This window comes from Erinaceus europaeus, chromosome X (assembly GCF_950295315.1).
Source record: "Erinaceus europaeus chromosome X, mEriEur2.1, whole genome shotgun sequence".
Lineage (NCBI taxonomy): Eukaryota > Metazoa > Chordata > Mammalia > Eulipotyphla > Erinaceidae > Erinaceus > Erinaceus europaeus.
The window spans coordinates 86,254,158-86,275,237 of record NC_080185.1 but is presented as its reverse complement, the minus strand read 5'-3'; the positions used below and the strand labels follow the sequence as shown (position 1 = coordinate 86,275,237).

Sequence of the window (21,080 nt, the reverse complement as noted above, 5' to 3'; positions counted from 1 at the left end):
CTAGAGGAAAGCTCTTCCGCCACTGAAATCTGACTACAAGTTAGGCCTCTCTGATATCACAGTGTGCTTTCTACCATATGCGCAGGTATCTGGAACTATATGTTAGTCTCTTCCACAAATGGGGATTTTTCTCAGGATAGAGACTGTGAAGTAAAGATGTCCCTCCATCATAACCTCTGATACAAACACAACTTAAAGAATCAATGAAGTGAGTCAATCAATGAATGTATGAATGGAGGAAAGAGTACCTCAAATAATTAAATGAGTATTTTATTTTATTTTTTCCTCCAGGGTTATTGCTGGGGCCTGGTGCCTGCACCATGAATCTACTGATCCCAAAGGCTTTTCTTTTCTTTTTAAAAATATTTATCTAGTCCCTTTTGTTGCCCTTGTTATTATATTGTTGTAGTTATTATTGTTGTTGGATAGGACAGAGAGAAATGAAGAGAGGAGAGGAAGACAGAGAGGGGGAGAGAAAGATAGACACCTTTAGACCTGCTTTACCGCTTGTGAAGCGACTCCCCTGCAGCTGGGGATCCTTTTGTAGTCCTTGTGTTTTGCGCCTCGTGCACTTAACCTGCTGTGCTACTACCCGATTCCCTAAAAGACTTTTTTTTTCTTTCCCTTTTCGTTGTTTTATCGTTGTCGTGGTTATTGTTATTGTTGCTACTGATATCGTTGTTGGGTAGGACAGAGAGAAATGGGGAGAGGAGGGGAAGACAGAGATGGGGAGAGAAAGACACTTGCAGACCTGATTCACTGCCTGTGAAGCGAACTCCTTGCAGGTGTAGTGCCAGGGGCTTGAACCAAGATCCTTATGCTGGTCCTTGTGCTTCACACCATGTGCACTTAACCTGCTGCGCTACTGCCCAATCCCCTAAATGAGTATTTATGAACATAAATAAAGAAGAGAGGGGAGGGTGGGGCAATGCATGAATGACAGAGTGACTAGTGTAAGCTCTGTAAGAGTTAGGACTTTGACAGCTCACATTCAGCAACTTTTCAGTCAATATTCAGTGCAGGACTGAGTGGATGGACTTATGACAATTTGAGTAAATCAGTGAAAATACCCCAAGACCACTGAGTTCTGACTGAAAATGAGTATACCACAGGTTAATTTCCAGGGAGCAGACAAGATCTCCCTTATAAACTTCCTTTGACTCCTCCCCACATCCTGCCACTCTCCCTTTTTAGATTAAGGACAGAAAAATGATGATAAGGAGTTCTAGGTTCACCTCGTAGGTTCTTGATGAAGTCATCTAGTTTCATCTTGCGCTCAGCCTTGACGCTGGGACTGTACATGTCAGTATTGAGAAGGATGATGGCAAAAGCAAGGATGAAGATGGTATCTGGGTTCCGGAACTGGCGCACGAGAGCTGGGTTACATACACAGTATCGCTGGCTGAAAGGTAGGAGGGAATGGGTCAGGCACCACTCATATTGACCTACCCACCACCCTCCCAGTCTGGAACCATGAACATTTTTCTGTAAGAAATAATCCTAAATCTTTAGGGTCTGACTTGTTTCTTGGGAGATTCCCTAAGACTAACATGTAAAATGTACAACTCTTACCTTTGATGGAGCTTGTCTAAGAGATTTATGCACCCTGTCTCATGTAATTCTATCACAATGCTGTAAGATGACTATCAAAAGGCTCATTTTTACAGATGAACTGATAGAGGTCCAAGGTAGTGAAACAACTTGCTCAATATCATAGACAGTAAATAGTGAAGCCAGGAGGGAAAAAATCCTCATTTTTCTGTCTATAAAGCAAATCCTTCCTCCACTGTGGGAAACAGTTCTCAAAAACTCTCGTTTGTTTCACCTCAAAATACCCCAAAATGATGGGCCCAGGATTTATATCCAGAATTGCCTGATCTCTGAAGTATTCATGATAGAGGACACTAGTTAAGGGAGTCATGGAGTCAAACATACCTGAGTTCAAGTCCCAGTTCTACTTACTGGGTAAGTTACTTCATCTCTTTCAACTTCAGATTTCTCATCTGCTAAATGGGAATAATAATAGGAGTGCTTATCTCATAGATTTGCTGTGAGCATTTTGTGAAATAATGTAAATGTCCCATATCAGCATCTGATACCTGGTGAGTGCTCACTGAACATTATCTCTTGTTCTGAGGTTGTTGTCATTTAATGACAACATGTCCCAGACGCATACTACCTAGAATCCTCACTACTACCTTACAAGACAGAATTTATAGTTGATATTTCCTGATGAGAAAAGGTTTAGAGAAGTGACTTGTAGACACATATTATGCCATCCCCAAGAGCAGGGAAGGGGAGCTTCAACAGTGGGAAGAAGGCACACCTAAAGGCTTCAATCAGTCGTTCCACTTTCTGGGCCTCGCCCTGGACCCGGATATGAGATTGGAACTTCCGAAGAGCATCATCCAAATCCATGGAGGAAAAGTCCATCTCATCCACCACACAGCTGATGAACAAATAAGAAAGGGGGGGTGGTACTCTCAATTCCTCTGTAGAAAACCTCAGATCCACCCTGACCTGGTCAAATGGATAAATACCCCCTAGATCTCCAAAATCTGGACTCATGGCCTAAGCAAGAACATATGAGGATGGAACATTTGAAAACTACTTGAAAACTGAAAATCACTTCCAGAAAATCAAAGTCAGATACATAGTCATTAAGGTTCCATTCCTTCAACCCACTCATTACAGAGGTGGGAAAACCAAGACCCAATATAAGCCAGAAGATAAGCATGCCTGCCCGGGGGTCACACAAAAGGAATAAGGTCAAGAGAGACTGATCTCTTTGGGAAGAAAGGTACAGGAGCAGGAAGGTGTATCCCTCTTGTTTAGAAAAGTCTATCTTAGGGAGTCGGGTGGTAGCGCAGCAGGTTAAGTGCATGTGGCACGAAGCACAAGGATGGGTATAAGGTTCCCGGTTCCAGCCCCCGGCTCCCCACCTACAGGGAAGTTGCTTCACAGGCGGTGAAGCAGGTCTACAGCTATCTGTCTTTCTCTCCCCCTCTCGGTCTTTCCTTCCTCTCTCCATTTCTCTCTGTCCTATCTAACAATGATGACATCAATAACAACAACAATAATAACTACAACAACAATAAAAAACAAGGGCAACAAAAGGGAAAATAAATAAATATAATTAAAAAAAATAAAAGAAAGAAAGAAAAGTCTATCTTAGTAAAAATACAAGCTCCTTCCTTCCTCCCTCCTGCTCATTTCTTCCAGGAACTCCTGGCCCAGCCTGCCCCATGCTGGGGTCCTCACTCCAATACGTCTCTGTTGAACTGCTTCTGCCGGTTTCCTAGGAATTCTCCTATCATCTGCCGGCTTAGGCCTTTCCGCTCCAGGATGAAGTGAGCCACTCCCACCGGTGTGTCTGACAGGAAGCCCCGCTCAATCAGATACTGGATACCTTTCTCTGGCTTCCTGGAGAAAGAAGGGAGGTATATGAGATGACTGTCCTCCTGCAACTACTCCATGTCCCATTCTTAAACTAATTTTGGGCCCAGCTATGGCCTCAGAGAACCAAGGATGTTGCAACATAATTCAGTCCTATCCTTTCATGGTACAGATGAGAAAACTGAGACCCAAGGAGAGGCAGTCACTTTCTCATTTCACGGAACTTCTAAATTCCCAGTTATCTTTAACTTGTCTTCCTCTTTTACTGGAGTCATACTAATATTTTTCACCAGGGCATATTGATTTATTTAGGAGTGGTACTATTACTATTGAAAGACAAAGATTTAATGAAATCTCACTCAATGTCAAGAGCTTTTGGGTCTGAACTCCAGGCTAAACATTCCCTTTGAATCGCAGATGCCCAGAGAAAGAAAAAAAGTAAAGTAGCTATTTTGTCTGTATCCCACACCCAGACAGCTATCATCCAGCCTCTCCGAATGCTTTTATGGACAAAGTGTTCCCTTCTTTCCACTAGGCCAAAAACCAGGTCTGAGCTAGCTCATATTCAGACCAGATCAGGCATGTTCAGGGTGGTATGGCCGTAGACATATTCAGAACTCTGTAAGGGTACAATTTGGAAGAGGCATTGTATCAAAAACTTCTTAAATCAATCACTTTTTTAAAATGGATTTTTCTCTTTTTTTTTTTTTTTTTTTGCCATTTTCCCCCTTTTGTTGCCCTTGCTGTTTATTAAATCAATCACTTATGCATGACTCTGGACAGTTCTCTTCCTTTCTTCAAGCCTTATTCATAAAGTGGGGACAGTACTACTCACCTTACTGAGTTAATGTTAATTAAATATAGGTGGAGTATCGAAATGGATTATAAAGGTCTAAAGTATTTGTTTGATTATTATTTGCTAATCAAATATCACACCTTTGAGCCATTTCTAGGCACCTGGCACAAGACCAGGGGCCTAGTAAGAGTTACACAGCAGTCATTCACAAGTAAATCCAGCATTCCACCCACTTCCTCGACACAACAAATATACATACCCTGCTAGCTGATAGAAACCAGTGAAACCCAACGAAGGGACGTGCCTTGCCCAGGACTACACAGTGCATCTGGATGAATTCATACCAGGAGTCTGGGGGTCCCATTTATCAGAGGAGGCTCTTTATATACCACAGCACCTCCCCACCAAAAAAAAAAGGGGTGGTGGGGACCAAACTTCAGAATCCATATTATAGAGAGAGCAAACTGGGGCCCAGGGAGGAGAAGCATCTTGCCCAAGATCACCGAGTCAGTCAGAGGCAGTGCCAGGGTTAGAAGAACCCCTGACAGTATGTTGGGAAGCTTTCTACTCTGCCACCCTATTGCTTATCTTCTTTCCTGAGTGGGAGCAAACACCATCCACAAAATGAGAAGATGGTAGAATCAAGATCACTGCTTAGAGCTCAGTCCCAGGGGTCAAAATGCCCTGGGCAGGGCAGCAAGGGGTTAAAAAGGTGAAAGGGAACACATACTTATTGAAGAGGTTGAGGCCGATTCTGTAGTGACGCCTCTGCACCACATCGTTATTGAAGGCTGGTGAGTCCCAGCTGTGCCTAGTCTCTCGCTGGTAAGTCTGCTTACACAGGCCCGTGGCTGGAGGTTCCCTCAGGCTGTCCCTCGAAGAGGAGCCAGAGCTGCAGTTGATGGTCTCATTGGAGTTGCTGGAGCTCTCTAGGCTCTCATTATCTCCACCATCAGAGTTCTCGCCTGCTGCCTCACATTTTCCCAACCTCCGACCCCCAGCCACCCCACTGGGCCCAGTGCCACTGTTGGGGGCTGGTGGCAGGGGCCCTGGTGGGGCTGGGGCTGGGCCCTCTGGGGCTGGGTAGTGGCGGTGTGGGATTGGGGCCCTGCCTGGTGGCCCCTTGTGTTTCAGGGTCCCATGGGGGCTGCAACCATCAGCCTCATACACCAGCTGGCGGTGGACAGAGCCTCGATCAGAGCGATCACTCAGGTCCACAGAGCTGTCACTAGGAGGCTCAATTGTAAGCAGGGGGAGGTGGGCAGCTCGCAGTCGGAAATCCCGGCATTCCAAGCACCCAGGACCCCTACGAGTTCCTTCCTCACGACTACCATCTTCCCGGGTCCCTGGTGGCACTGGAGGAGGAACTGGTGGGAGAGGGGCTGGTGCCCAGAATTCAGGCCGGCCCTGGGGTGGGGGCTCTGTGCTGGGTAGTCGCTCAGGGGATGTTGGGGGAACTGGGTCATCCAAGTAGAGGGGAAGGTCACTGAAGGATGTGGCAGAGCTGTCCTCTTGCTGTTCCTTTGACTCTCGTTTTTCCAGCTGGGCTGAGCCTGGCTCCTCAGACATGGCCCCTGATGGGTGGCAGTTCAGGGCCTCATCAATGGATTCAGCCAGAGACTTTACCTGTATTGGGAAGGGAGGGGAAGAGGGAAAGGAAAAGAAAGAGAAAAAAAAAAGATGAAGAGGAATATGGTTGCACAGGGAGTTGTGGGACTGAAGAAGAGAGGGAAGGTAAAAAGGGGAACTCTTCCTGGCTGGTCAGTCAAGAAGAGGGATTCCCCTTTCTCTACCTCCACAGGCTCTTGATAGTATATAAAATAACTTCCAGGGAGCCACTGTAAGCTCACAGGAGATAGAACGAATGCCCATTACTTCCATTCTCAACTATCCTAATACCTCCTTCATGTCCATATAGATCAAGCCCATATTCCTTCCTCTGCTACCCCCACAACCTCCCACCCAACATAAATCAAAATACCAGCTTACTCTGGGCTCCCAGACCCCTTTTATGGTTCTGTCTTAGGAAATCTGTAACATTCAGCCTTGAGAATTCAGACCAAAGCAATGAACACTTCCTGTCTGTGATATTGAACCTCCTAACTGGCCCCTAGGTTCACTGCCTTCTGGTATTCATATTCTCATGTACCACATTGTCCCACAGTTGCTTTGTGGGATTGGAGGCATATAGCAGATGTGACAGGATATCACTTCCAGAATTAGGTTATGAAGGAATATAGCTTCTGTCTTCAGTGTTCTTGTCTGTGTGCATCTGCTCCCCCTCCCCCCCCACTTCTCCCTCTCTTGCGCACTGCACTGCACTGCACTGGAGGAAAGCCAGGCCATAAGTGGTCAATCCCATGAAGAGGTCCACATGGTGAGGATATGAAGCCCCCTGCCAACAGCTAAGTGAGTGAGCTTGGAAACAGAGTCAAGTCTTCAGATTGTTGGTTCTACCCTACAGCTTGATGGCAGCTTCATGATAGACCCTGAGCCAGAACCACCCAACCACTCACAGATTCCTGGCACTTAGAAACCATATGAGAAATTTTTAAATCTTAGCTTTCAAATAAAGTTCAATTTTCAGCTCTGAAATTATGTAGTCATTTGTCAAGCAGTAACAGATTACCAACATAATTTCCTGCCAGACTTGGGTAGCATTGAGAGCTTGGCCCAAGCCTGTCTGGTTTCTTGGTCTCCTCAACCAGACTATGATTCCCCTGGCCTTCATTTTCCTCTTGAAGGATGGCTTCAGGTCAAATTGCTCTCTTTCTCTTCTTAAGCTTAATTTAGCAAATTGCTTGACACAGAAGAGAGGTTCATTGAAATGCTTCTTGGATGACTGAACAGAAGAATGTATATGAGTGATTTAGATTTTTCCTCTAACACTTCTTTCCTTTTCTCACCCCTATTTCCATGCACCACTTTACCAGCTGTTGGAAAGCATGCTCAGGTTGAGAGTAGGGCTATATCAGAGAGGACAGAACAGAGTGAGATCTTTTATAAAGCTTCATTCATCTACCAAACTCATGCATTCAACAACTGCTGCTAGATACTTCTTGGTCTTAGAGTTACACACACACACACACACACACACACACACACACACACACACACACACACACAACCTAGTTGAGCTGAATCTCTAAAACACTCCCCCTCCCCAGAGTACTGATCAGCTCTGGTTTATGGTAGTGCAGGGGACTGAAATTGAGACTTTGGAGCCTCAGTATGACAGTCTCTTTGTCTCTTTGTATAACCACTATACTATCTACCCACCCCACCTCCACCCTCTAAAGCACTTTTAAAATGAAGTTCCCTAAGCAGCCCTCGGGAAGTGGTAAAACTGCTAAGACATTGAATCTCTCAAGCTTGAGGATATGAGTCTGATCTTTAGCACTGCATGTGCTAGAGTGATGCTCGGTGTCTCTCTCTTTAAATACATGTATATTTTTAAAAGAAGCACCATTTTAGTGATCACACTTCAATGAAGGTATGCCATGTGTCCAAGGTCACACAGGTGGGAAATGACAGAATTAGGATTTGTACCTTAGCAGCTGTACTGACACACCCTAAGCCTAGCATGATCTTCCACTTCCACTACCGCTGCCACTACCAGCTGTTACCGCCCACCTTTCCATGCTCTTGCTGATGTAATGCTTATGGAAGCAGTAGCCACCCAACTAGCTTTACTTTGCCAACTCTTATCTGTCTGGTAAGGCTGCTTTCTCAAAAAAAGTCTCTGGTCCAGATGAAAGATTCTTCTCCCTCCTCTGGGTTCTCATGCATGGTACTGTATAAGGCTATTTCTTATGGCTTTGAACATGTGGAGTCAGTCATGTCTACAGGTGTTTACCATTTCCTACAAGTTTGGGAGGTTCTTGAGAACAAGGCACCTTGCAGGTTCATCTGTCTCTCCCATGATCCCCAGCACAGAACTTGGTCCCCTGGTCATATGGTATAAGGGAAGGGACACTAGGCTTTGGAACCAGACAGATCAGAATTCCAATCCAGTTTGTAAAAGAAACTTTACCTCTTAGGACCTCCAAATGAGCTTCAGTTTCTGACTCTAAAGTTGGGATATAATCCCTGTCCTCTAGGCACACTGAATATAGGAAGGCTCATTATCTTTTATTTAGAACTTAACATGAGAGTAGGTCAAGTTTTAAACAGTGAGAACTTTTTTGTGTGTGTGGCACTAGGGTCTCAAGCAAAGCTACTACTGGGTCTTTTTTTTTTTTTTAAGAGAGAGAGAGAGAGAGAGGGAGAGAGAGGTGGGGGACAGACAGAAAGACAAAGAGGAGAGGCATCACAGCACCACTCCACTGACCATAGTACCTGAAACAGTGCAGTGGTGTGCTCCCATGCAATGCTAGGGCTTGAACCAAGGGTCCCACATATAGCAAGATGTGCACCCTAGCATTTGAGCTATCTCCTGAAGCTAAAGTCAAAAAAGTCCCTTCCTTCACCGATATGTTCCCTGCCCTGCCCTGCCCTGCCCTGCCCTGCCCTGCCCTTCCCTTCCCTTCCCTTCCCTTCCCTTCCCTTCCCTTCCCTTCCCTTCCCTTCCCTTCCCTTCCCTTCTTTTCCTTGCCACCAGGGTTGTCACTGGGGTTTGGTGCCTGCACAACGAATCCACCTCTTTTGGTGGCCATTTTTTCACTTTCCCCCTTTCTTTTTTATTTAAGACAGATAAATTAAGAGAGGACTGAGAGATAGAGAGGGAGAAAGAAGAGGAAGAGAGACACCTTCAGCACTGCTTCACCACTCGTGAAGCTGCTTACTCTTTCTAAGTAAGGAGTAGGGACTTGAACCTGTGTCTGTGTGCACAGTAATGTGTGTGCTCAACCAGGTCTGCCCCCACCTAACCCCAACTTTTCTTTTTCTTTTCTTTTTAAAAAAAATCATTTTTTCACTATTGGATAGAAACAAAGAGAAATTGAGAAGGGAGAGTGAGATAGAGAGGGAAAGAGACAGAGATACCTGCAGACCTGCTTCACCATTTGTGAAGTGGTCATCATGCAGGTGGAGACCAGGGGCTTGAACCTAGGTTCTTACACACTATAATGTGTGTGTTTAACCAGGTGTGCCACTGCCTAGCTCCCCAACTTTTATTTTCTTATGAATTCTATACTCCCAGCTTTAAGACTCACCTGTTTAAACTGTGGACTTTTTCATCCTTCCAGTTATTTTTCACCATTCTCACAGTGCCCATTCAGATGATGGGTACCTGCTCTTGTTAAATACTGCCTGGGCAACTTCTCTCAGTTTGGAGTATAGGTCAAAAATCATAGAAGCAGTCAGAAAATGGGTCTAAGGAAGCAAGACCCTTTTTCAGGGATATTGACTGACCTGTTTGGAGAAGGAGTCCTCAAGCTCTGTGATGTCATTAGAAAACTCTCCAGATGTGGTGACAGAGCTTCCACCCCCATCGATGCCCCCTCCGCAGGATCCTCCATAGGGGAGCCCCCGTTCAAGCCGGTGGCTCCGGGCACCAGCCATGGCACCCTCGTCCAGCGAGGCAGGCTTGCCCTCGAAGTACGCGGGGTTCTGGGCCTTCTCATACTCCTCAAAGGAGAACTGCATCCGCATGTTGGAGAGGATGATGCGCCGGGACATGCGGCTCTCTGAAGCTGAACTGCGGAGCCGCTCAAAGTTCTTGTTCATGCGGTACTGGCGGAAGGCTGTCTGGATGGTCCTGGCAGCCCTGCGGCTCAGGAAGGAGCCTCCATACTTCCTTTCCAGCATTTCCACCTGGCAGGGGAGGGTTGAGAGGAACAGGGTCAGAAACACACTATGGTCTTGCCTCCCTGGGCCTCAGACACCTTGCCACCCACCAGAGTCACAGCTTGCAGCTTCCAGCTGCCTGAATGTGTCAGGGTGTGCTCTCTCAGTGTGCTGTTTTCACTTCATTTCAGCTAGCACTTGTCACATGGGACTGGATTGATGTGTGTGTGTGTGTGCGTGTGTGTGTGTTGTTAGAGACAGAGAGAAATCTATGGGAAGAAGAGAGGGAATGAGAGAGAGGGAGAGAGGGAGAATGAGAGAGGGAGGAAGGGAGGGAGGGAGAGAGAGAGACTGACCTGTGGCACTGATGCACAACTCATGAAGCTTTCCCCATACAGGTGGGGACTGGGGTTTTGAACCTAGGTCCTTGCACATGGGAATGTGTACCCAACCAGGTGTACCACCACACAGTCCTGGGATTTTCTTTTTTTATTTACAAAAAGTAGATGTTTGTTTTTAATTTTTTTTTTGGTTAGGAAAATCAGAGGATCAAAAAGGAAGGAAACAGAGATGAGGAAGGAAAACTCAAAGTCCCACTGCCTAGGCATACCCACAGTTAATGTTTTGCATGCTCTTTTTTTTTTTCTATACATATTATTTTGTGCTTTTTTTTTCCCCTCATAGGCTCTCATGTCTGTGCAATTCCTTTTCTCCTGACGGACTTTCTTTTTTTACTTTTTATTTTCAGATAGAGCCAGAGGTAGAATGAGCAAGGAGAGACACCACAGCCCTGCTCCACCATTCATGCGTTGCACTCCCAGGGACTTAAACCCAAGTCTTCCTGTATGATAACTTTTATACTATATGTAGATAAACTACTTCTTGGCACCAAATCCTTATCTATATTTTTTGGCAAAAACAATAACTCGTGTTTGATTGTTTTTTCCTGCCACCGGGGTTATCACTAGGGCTTGGTGTCAGCACTACAAATCTACCACTGCTGGTAGCCATTTTTTTCTTTCTATTTTTCATTGGATAGGACAGAGAGAAACTGATAGATAGATAGATAGATAGATAGATAGATAGATAGATAGATAGATAGATAGATAGATGGATGAGGGGGGGAGAGAGCCACCTGCAGTACTGCTTCACCACTAGTGAAGCTTTCCCCTGCAGGTAGGGAGCATGGACTTAAACTCTAGTCCTTGTGCATAGTAATGTGTGTGCTTAACCTGGTGTGATACTGCCCAGCCCCAAATTGTGTGTTTTATGTGACACACTATAGCACACTGTTCTGAAACTGTCAGTTTCTATGTGTCTTTCTTCCATTAGACCGAGATTCTTGAGGATCAGATCCAGGTCTCATTCATCTGTACTTCTCTGCACCTCACCTAGAGCTGGATCAATGTGTGCTGAGTAGAACAAGACTTGGGTAGGTAGTGAATGGGTAAGTATGTCCCTAGTAGGGTAAAAGGTCCTGATGACAGTAGTTGGCCCATTCCAACCCTTCCATCCCTCTCTAAATACCATCATCAAGTGCTATATATCCTAACGTCTCCCTGTGTATTCTTTTTTATATTTATTTTCCCTTTTGTTGCCCTTGGTTTTATTGTTGTTGTAGTTATTATTGTTGTTACTGATGTCATCATTGTTGGATAGGACAGAGAGAAATGGAGAGACAAGGGGAAGACAGAGAGGGGGAGAGAAAGATAGACACCTGAAGACTTGCTTCACTGCCTGTGAAGCGATTCCCCTGCAGGTGGCGAGCTGGGGGCTCCAACGGAGATCCTTGTGCCAGTCCTTGAGCTTTGTGCCATGTGCGCTTAATTCGCCGCACTACTGCCCAACCCCCTCCCTATGTATTCTTATATCCCCACTCCCACTCCCACTCCCACACCATCTGCACCTTCTTGTCCTGCAGGTCCGTGGAGAGTTCATAGCTGTCCGATAGAGCCTTGGAGCGCTTGATCTCCTCCTCCTCCTGCTTCCTCAGGGCCACACTGGCTGGCTGGAGGCGAGCCCGCTGAGCCCAGGGAAGGCCCACTCCAGCAGGGGGGCCCCCCATATGGCTGCTGGTAGGGGGTAGCTGGCTCAGACGGTAGGGGGGTTGGCTCCCAGGACTATCAACCGCTGTGCTCAGGTCACTGCCTGGGGCATCACCCTCCACACTGTGGAGATGAGATAAGATGAACCAGGATGTGGGAACAAGAGATGGGCCTCCTGGACCAGACTGAGAGTGGGTAGAGCTTATTCTCTTCCCAAGCCCCATACTCTCTAACTTCTTTTATGGACCGAGACCCCAATACTTCAAGGTAAAGGGGACTCCTATACCCGATCTCCCACAGCAACTGTCTCTTTGCTGCCCCAACAGTTCCCTCCTTAAGGCTCCTTATCCTTCACAGTTATTTCATCATTCATCTCAGCTCCAGCCTCTCACAGCTCCAGCTTCAAATGCCCCAGTTGTCTCAGGTCCCATTGTCACACTCCTCACACTTTTAGCCCTCATGGCCACCCCACCCCCATACATCAGGCTTTTTCTTTGTCCTGTCCTATAAAAAATAAACAGCAGTTCTGATCCTTAGCAGTTCCATCCCCAAGGCCTCCTCCCCATGATGCATGAGCCCCCTTACAGCACCCCGAACCTCTTCCCTCGTGGTTTTGTCCCTATTGTAGTGTCCTATGGTTTTCCTCTAAGCCTTGTCCCAGCCCTCAGGCACCCTACTGTACACTACACATCCAGGCTCTCTCCTCCCCCACTCATCCTTCCTCCCCCATCCCTGCCTCTTGTGCTCAGCTGCCTGGACTTGAACCTGGCCAGTTCCCAGGATTCCCCGGCTGCCAGGGCACCAGCAACAGTGGGTGACGCCTTTCATCCAGCATCCTCACAGGTAAAGAGCTGCCCTGCGGGGCAGCTTCCTTTTTCTCCTCATGGCTTCTTCTGCTCAGCTGGGGAAGGTGGGCAGGGGTCTCCAGGCTGAAGAGTGGTGGGATCTGGGCATTGGGCCTTGCCTGCCCGGGTTACCCAAAGCTGTTGTTCTACCAGATCTGCTTCAATGGTACCATGGCAACCAGGCTGCCAGGGAACCCAGGTGGCAACGGAGCCCAGGTGCCCTGAGTGGAGAAGGCATAGTGAGGAGCCGCAGAGACGGGGAATAGGAGGGCGTGGTTCAGGAGCACCAATGGCAAGTGAGCCATGGAAGAGATGAAGGGGGTTCAGTGTGGCTGGGGGCCCAAAGAATGGTATGTTTTGGACAGGTACAGTGTTAAGGAGGCTCTTGGTTGGTAAAGAGGTTAAAGTGTTACTCCCCAGCCTCCACTTTGCAGAGGCTAGGAGGCAGGGAAGGGGGAGCCGGGGTAGATGGTGGGGGGGGGTTCCCTACCAGTGCAAGATCTGAGCTACAACAGCTTCCCCAACCTTGTAGAAGAGCACTTTGGACTGAGGACTGGGGGAAGTGAAAAGGCTGCTCCCACAAGGATGGGTCCTGGGCTGCAGCAGTGGTGTGAACTTGCCCCCTCTGCCCCAACAGTGTTCACTCTCCACCCTCCCAAGGTGCAAGAGTGTTAGGGTCAAGGTGGAGACTTAGTGGAATTCCATCCAAAATTCTCTCTTCTTGGGTCTTATGGCCCTATGAAGTTCCCATCCAGCCAGGACTCAGATTCCCCCAAACATTTAAGATGCTCCTCTCCAGTGGCCTGGGAGATGGTACAGTGGCTAAGGTGTTTGGCTCTCAAGCATGAAGGCCCCAGTTTGATCCCCAGCATCCCATGTGCCAGAGCAATGCTCTGGTTCTCCCTCTCTCTCTCGTAAGCAAACACACACACAAACAAACTTTTCTCCCAATCCCAGGGATGCAGCATCTCATCATCAATGTCTCAAATTATTCCCCTCCCAGCATACAGCTCAAATCATGTGGTCAACTATAACCTATTCAAGAATCAGCCTACAAGTATAATATCCTCAAGTCCTTACTCTAGTATTTGAAGTATTGCTGAGAAATGCCAGCTAATGCGTATATATCACTCAGCACACTCAGATACTCTTCTCAACAATTCACATTTTATAACTCGTTGATTCTTCAAAACAACTGTATTCGACAGGTATTATTCCTTATCTTCATTTTACACACAAAGAAACTGAGCCTAAAGAGGCTAAGTAGTGCTGGTAGTCATACAGCTACTAATAATAGAGTCAGGATTCAAATCCTGGCAGTCTGACTACAGAGTTCTCATCCCTAAACATTAATCCTTACTTCTGGGTTGGCTGCCAGCCCCTACCCCCCCTTCTCTCCAGTCCTAGCCCAGATCCTGTTTCTCTGCAGTATGCCTCTGCCTCCCAAGCTGTTCAAAGAGTACTGTCTACCTTGATTGAAGCTCCTGTCATATCTACCATCCGCAACCTGAGAAATCTCCCTCCACTTTAGTTCCATTGAGATTCACATTATATGCCACCACTAAGAAGCCCTCCAGAATCCTGCCTCCAGCCAGAAATCATTACTGATCCTGTTCAGAGCTCCCACATATAGGACATGTCTGGCCTATTTTTTTTAATGGTGCAGGTTAGGTTTAGCAAAAGCCTGACAGCTATTTGTGTTTATGACTTGCAGAATCCCAGCACAGGAAGAGAGTCTGGTAAACTCCAGCTTACATGGAGCACACACAAGGTCTGGACCAGAGTAGGTGTTCAGTAAAACCTCCTGGAGGGAGGAGGCAGTCAATGAATGAGCTCTGGTGACTGAAGTAAGGAATAAATCCTCTCATTTGAAATTTGACAACAGTTTTCAGTCTCTACTTGTAATCCATTCATCATTCTTTGACCAGAGAGAGCTTTCTTAAGGCTAAATCTGACCATTTTACCAATCCACTGAAAACCTTCCCACAGCTCCTTACAACTCACTAAACAATCAAGCCTTTTCTTTTCTTTTTTTTCTCTAGGGTTATTGCTGGGGCACAGTGCCTATACCATGAATCCACTGCTCCTGGAGGCCATTTTTCCCCCTTTTGTTGCTCTTGTTGTTGTAGCCTTGTTGTGGTTATTATTGTTATTGTTGATGCCGTTCGCTGTTGGATAGGACAGAGAGAAATGGAGAGAGGAGGGGAAGACAGAGAGGGGGAGAGAAATACAGACACCTGCAGACCTGCTTCACCGCCTGTGAAGAGACTCTCCTGCAGGTGGGGAGTCGGGGCTCAAACCGGGATTCTTCCGCTGGTCCTTACATTTTGTGCCATGTGCACTTAACCCTCTGTGCTACCACCCAGCCCCCACAATCAAGCCTTTTCTATGTGCCAGTGTGAGGTGCTGGAATCTACTAGCGAGCAAGACAGATTGTTCCCTCAAGGAGGTGACACTGTACTGGGGAGAAGCAGCCTATAAATACATACTATCATTCCAGGTAAAGATAAATGTTAGGAAGGAAGAAAGAGCAGAACAATAAAAGGTACTATTTCAGATGTGGTCGTTATGGAAGGTCTTGGTGAAGAAAAATGAGTGATGTGCTTGTCAGAGGTAAGAACAGTCCAGACAGAAGGTATGCAGTCACTGCAAAGGCCCTGAGGTTGGACTGTGTCTGGTACTGTTGAAGAAATCAGAACTGGGAATGTGGAGTCTCTTTCCTGGGAGTTTTTTTTTCCTCCCTGCTCCCCTCTTCTACCCCTCTTCTACCCCTGAAATAAAACCAAACCTTCAGGGCCAGTTTATGTTCAAGTGTGAAAACCTGAGTAGGTCTAGGTTCAAGTCCTGCCTGCCATGTACCAGTCTCTGCATGTGTTTTTCATTTGTGCAGGGCTTACATATTTGGATGCCTGGGTTTCCACAAGGATCAGGGAGACCCCATGTATTGAGACTTCTCCCTGTCAGTAGTAAAGACATACACACACACATACACACACACACACACACACACTTATAGGTGGGCACAAAAAATACCCATGTTTGCTGTCTGCTGGGATATCCTGTGGGGGAAACTGAAGAGTTTCTTTTGCAATGGGAGAAATAAATTGTGGCACACAAATAACCACAGTGCAAAGCTGAGAAGGTCTCAAGAGCTTGGGAACAGCAGAAGTACTGGGGGAGCTCAGGAGAGATTCCTTCTGCTTGGGGGGCGGGGTTGGGCAGAATCAAAGTTAACTTGCAATTACAGCACACCTTCCCTGTGAGAGGCGTTTTCTGTACATTATTTAATTTGCACAGCAAATGTGAAGGAAGCATCAGGGATCCTATTTTGCAGGTAATGAAAAAGGTTCTGAAAGGGGAAGGCACTACTAAAGGTCTTAGAGCTAGCAGGTGGCAGAACAGGGACACAAAGCCCAGAGCCTAAACCAGATCCCCTGCTGCCTTGAAAGCTTCCTAGGGGTGGGGTGGCTATTGAATGGAGCCTTGCCTAGGAGGAGCTGACAGAAATGATAAGTCAGAGGACTTTGTAAACTAAGACACTAAGATGGGGAGAGGCAGGGCAGTATGTTCCCTAGGGATTTCCAGCTTGTCTCCCCTTGGCAGGGACACTGACCCACCCTCAGATGCTGTTCCTAATGGGAAGTCTCTCCCTCCTCTCCTTTATTGGCACTGTCTGGAACCGGGCAGTCAGCAGGGGATGGGATCAGGATGCAGTTGCCATGGAAATGAATGGGGGCTGTTGCTGTGGATACCATAAGATGAGGGCAAGAGGAAGCTCAGATGCTGAAGAGTATTCCCATGACAACTTGGGCTGGATAGGAGGGGACTGGAAGTGAGAGACTAGGAACCACACAACATGTAGTTCAGTGAATCTCCATGAAGACAGGGGCTTCGGGCTCTGGAAGAAAACTAAACAAGTTATTAGATCCTAGTACAGGGGATAGGGGGTTGGCAGCAGAAGGACTTCAGACCCCTCCCTCTCTTCCAATAGTTGTGTAAGCTATTTCTGCTGCTTAATCCCAGTAACATGGAGATTCCAAATCTAAGACCAGCCCTGCTTGGCAAAGGGAGCTGGCAGGTGAGGAGGTTCTCTAAGAGGCTGACTGGATAGATGCTACACACACAAAAATGGGCTTTGGGAACACACAGACTGGGGTTTGAATCCTAAACCTGCTCCTTTGTAGCCATAAAAATCTATAGCTGTCATTTATTGAATAGTGACTTTTTACAAGGACTATCTAAAAGAGCTAAGTTATTCTCCCTAATGGGGCAACAAAGGTGACAAAACAGATGCTGAGAGAAGGATATGTTTGGTCACAATCTCAAGCTCAGTAGTGGTGAAACCAGGATTCAAATCACTGTTCATGCCCTTACCCACCACCTCTACACCAAGGAGCCCTTCCAAGGTTGAGTCCTTATATCCTCCATCACTCCATGCCTTCCCACAGTTTGACACAGAGGTTCAGATGGTGGGAAAAGCTCTGTGGAATGTGTGCAACAGGAAGCACCAGGAAGAAGCAAGACAGAGTTTAGGTGGAAGAAGTACTCAATTTGACAGGAATGGCTATGAGTTTTATTGACTAAGGGTAGGAGATTTATAGAACTGGAATGATTTTTTTTTTTTTTTTTACAAACTATTCAATTCCACAGGTCCCAACTGAAGTCTAGGAAGTTAAAGTAATTTGGCCAGGGTTGAACAAGATGAGAACCAAAATTCATCCATTCTTGGTCAGTATTCCACTTTTCAATTCAGAAACCCTCTAAATCTGTCCAGCACTACACCCCTCCAAATTATACCTTTTAGCCCCTTGATGTTGGCTACAGCAGGTTACTCACACTGCTTTGGCTACAGCAAGTTGATGCATATTGCTGAGCCTCTCCTCAGCTCCTTCTTGTCTTTTTCTGCCTGGGATGGCCTCCCTCTTTCCTTTACCTATAGACTCTAGGGACTTGGTGAGCTCATTGGCATGTCCCAGAACCCTAAGCAGATGAGCTATAATATCCCCCCCCCAGAACCTTACAGGGTCAGCTGCTCTGTTCTGTGTCTTGTGCATGCCCTGACAAGGGGGGGTCCTTATCAGAGGCTAACTTGAGATTTTCTCTTGAAAAGTCTGTCCCTCACTCTGCTCTTTTATTCCCAAGAGTAGGAATCTGGTAGGATTCCTCTCTATGGCTCTTCCAGGCTAGAGCTCAGCACACACTAGGTGCTTAGCAGCTGCCTTTATCTCTTCAGACCACAGTCATGTGCATATGTGTTTATATGACTACCATGCCTGACAACGGTCATCTAAAAAGTTACCACCCCACATGCTCAAAAGCCACCCTCACCCAGTCTAGTGATTATCTCTACCACACACACAGTGAGATCTTACCAGGCACAAAAGAACTCCATCTCATAAAATTGACCTCATTTACTTAGTTACCTCACACAGACACATTCCTCCAGACATATAACAGTACACAGTCTCTCGCTTTATATCTTGCCAGACCTTGCATCAACGTACATACATGTATACACAGGCATACACATTTCCCTCCCAACTGACAGAAGCCTCCCTTTTCCTGTGGAATAGGTCTTCAGATAATTTAGTACATAGCAGTCTACACCCTCATGGCTCCCACGATGACTATAGGACCTTGACTTGCCCCTTTTCTCTATTTTAGTTGAACCCCTGCCCCCTGGACTCCTTCTGTCCCCAATCAAATAAAGTGTAGAATGATCTTCCCCTCCCCAGTCATGGGCTATGTAGTCTCACACACTGCTGACTCAGTTCCTCAACATGACACTGGAGCTCTCTTGTAATGTCTTCTCCCTCTTGACACCTATTTAAAACTTTTCATGCAGCCTTTCATTTTTACCCCTCTCTTTTCAGAAAGCCCACCCAGGCATCATTCCCTTCCTACCCTTGAGCCTGCTTTGATATCTCCCTCCTCTTTGGACCAGGAACATATTTTACTCTTTCTTGAAGCCATATCTGCTCAGTCAATTTTGCCTTCACCCCCCCACTGCCTACATCATGAAGGATTTCCCATCTCCCCCGGGATACAGAGAACTTAAAGAGAACACAAGCATTGTTTCCCTTTTAACCCTTCATAGTATTTGTGTCAAAATTTTGCACATAGATGGTGCTTAAGCTGTCCCTTCTATTAGGGTAAATAAGGAAGAGAAACAGGGACCAAGGGAGGGTAAGGATAAATGAAAACTTGAGTAGATGAGTTGGATGACTGAGTGAAACACTGAGTAAGGGAATTAAGTTTAGCCTCTGGAAAAACTACAGGATCACTGTGATAGGGGTCCTAAAGGGAGAGAGGGAAAAAAGGACAGGAAGGAGTCTCACCTGGGCCTTAGTCAAAACATGAACTGCCAAGCACTGCACCAGGCCAAATGCTGGGCTCCCTACAATCTTTCATGTTAACCTTCAGGATAACTTAGAGGTAGGGAGAGTGTCACTGTACTCAAGAGGAAAATAAAACTCACGGAGAAGAAAATACTCACTCAAGGTCACACAAATAGTAAACAGAACCAGAGGGTAAACTCAGATCTATCCGAAGATTCATAAAGAGAAAGTTGAGCTATGAACCTACTTCATGGTTTACTGGGTCTGCTTCTGACACAGACAGACCATAGAAAGTATAGCCCCCCACCCAGAAAGAACCCCTTCTGCCCTAACAATGACAGTCTTCAAGGGTTCTGAGAACCATCTTCTGGCAAGTATAGGACATATTTAGAGTGTCCTATAGTATAGGCATCTGAGGGAAGTAATTTCCCTTTAGAGACCCTTAAATGTCGTAGGAGCAGACTCTTCTAAGTACGGAATCAAGGACTCAATATCATCAGTTATTAAAATCACACCATCAGAATTATATATATATATAGTCATGGAAAATTGAAAATTGAAACCACTGGATTGGAGACTCCAAAAACCACAGCATGGGAGAAACAGAAACTACAGAACTGCATGGAAAGTGTCACCAAATTATTACATTTTTAAGTTCAGCTTCTTAAAATCATAGCATCTCAGCTGATAGAATGTTAGAGCTGGAGGAGCCCTTGGAGATGCTCTGGCCCAGCTCCATTTCTTCTTTTACACATGAAGAAACTATGTATCAGAGAGGCCAAGCAACTTGTCCAAGTTGGCCAGCTGGCACTGCCTCAGGTGGAAGAAGGCCATAGGCTTGCCCTTGGTGAGCACACCATCTCATTCATTGATTATCCTTAGTTGTTCACAAAAGCATGATTCAATGCCTACTTTTGCTTCCAATCCCTGTCCCCAGAACTGGATAGAGAAGAAGGAAGCCCCTGGTGGTGACAGGGAGAGGGAGATAGGAGTAGGATGGAATATACATCAGACAGAGAGAAGAGATCAGCTTTTATTGATGGACATTCCTTTGTACACAGCAGTACACACTCAGAAAGGCCTTTTCTCCTGGTAATATGTGCACAGCACTATGGAAGTAGCAGGGGGGCATGATAAGAGGCCTCCAAGCAGTGAAAGAGATAGTAGTAATGGCCACAGCAAAGAAACAAGCTATGGAAAGCTAATCAGGCTGGGTCCCACCACCATCTGGTCTTCTGAGCCCTAGGCACCCTGCATCTCTGTTTGTGCTCACAGAGAACAGAGGTAGGTCCTTGGGATGCCATTTGGAGACCTCTCCAGGAGTGGTAGGTTCCAGAGTGCCTGGGAAGTGGGATGCAGGTATAGGAGGGTCAGGTTTCAAGCTCTAAGCTCCAAGCTCTGCTGCTCCTATATTTTAGTCAGACTCCAGTTCTTTATAATTCAGAGACTGGAGTCCAGGAGAGACAGCAGTGAGGGCGGGACTTCCAAGAAGGAGGTGGGAGAGGAAGGGGCAGGGTGCTTGCTCACTTGGTTCCTGAAGCAGGGGATAGGGTTCCATGGGGCAAATCACAGGGCGAGGGGTGGGGCTAGGGAGGGGAGCTGGTTAAGGCTTTTGCTTCTGCATAGAAAATGACCCTTGTCCTCTCAGTTACCGAGAGGAGGGACTACTGCACTCGGAGGCCGGACAGCAGAACTGATGAGCGTCTTCCTCTTCCTCTTCCTCAGTCTCCTCCTCCTCCTCCTCCTCTTCCCTGGGACCAAGAAGGGCAGGGTAGAGGCCACAGGCGGGCGGCGGGCGGGCGACAGAGAGAGGCAGAGGCATTAGTTTGCAGAGCAGGGGAGATACATGAAGGGCTGGAACCAGGGATGTGGGGTTAGGAGGTGGGGCTGGCCAGTGAGAAGGATTATCCTGGGCCACACCCAAAACAGTCTC

General features: G+C 46.7%; 1 protein-coding gene across 10 annotated transcripts in view; it reads right to left on the bottom strand.

The window, feature by feature from the left end:
- Nucleotides 1–21,080, bottom strand: part of IQSEC2 (IQ motif and Sec7 domain ArfGEF 2) — a 94,605-nt gene that overhangs the window by 10,236 nt on the left and 63,289 nt on the right. For 9 of the 10 annotated variants that reach the window (XM_016191583.2, XM_007530845.2, XM_060183533.1 and 6 more), the window contains 6 exons: nucleotides 11,826–12,087; nucleotides 9,545–9,946; nucleotides 4,923–5,818; nucleotides 3,262–3,423; nucleotides 2,327–2,449; nucleotides 1,236–1,402 (listed from right to left, as the gene is read on the bottom strand). In XM_016191583.2, coding sequence (XP_016047069.1) covers nucleotides 1,236–1,402; nucleotides 2,327–2,449; nucleotides 3,262–3,423; nucleotides 4,923–5,818; nucleotides 9,545–9,946; nucleotides 11,826–12,087 — 2,012 coding nt within the window. Of the gene's footprint in view, nucleotides 1–1,235; nucleotides 1,403–2,326; nucleotides 2,450–3,261; nucleotides 3,424–4,922; nucleotides 5,819–9,544; nucleotides 9,947–11,825; nucleotides 12,088–20,166; nucleotides 20,899–21,080 lie in introns of those variants that run through there. The other variant, XM_007530849.2, reaches the window with a different exon arrangement.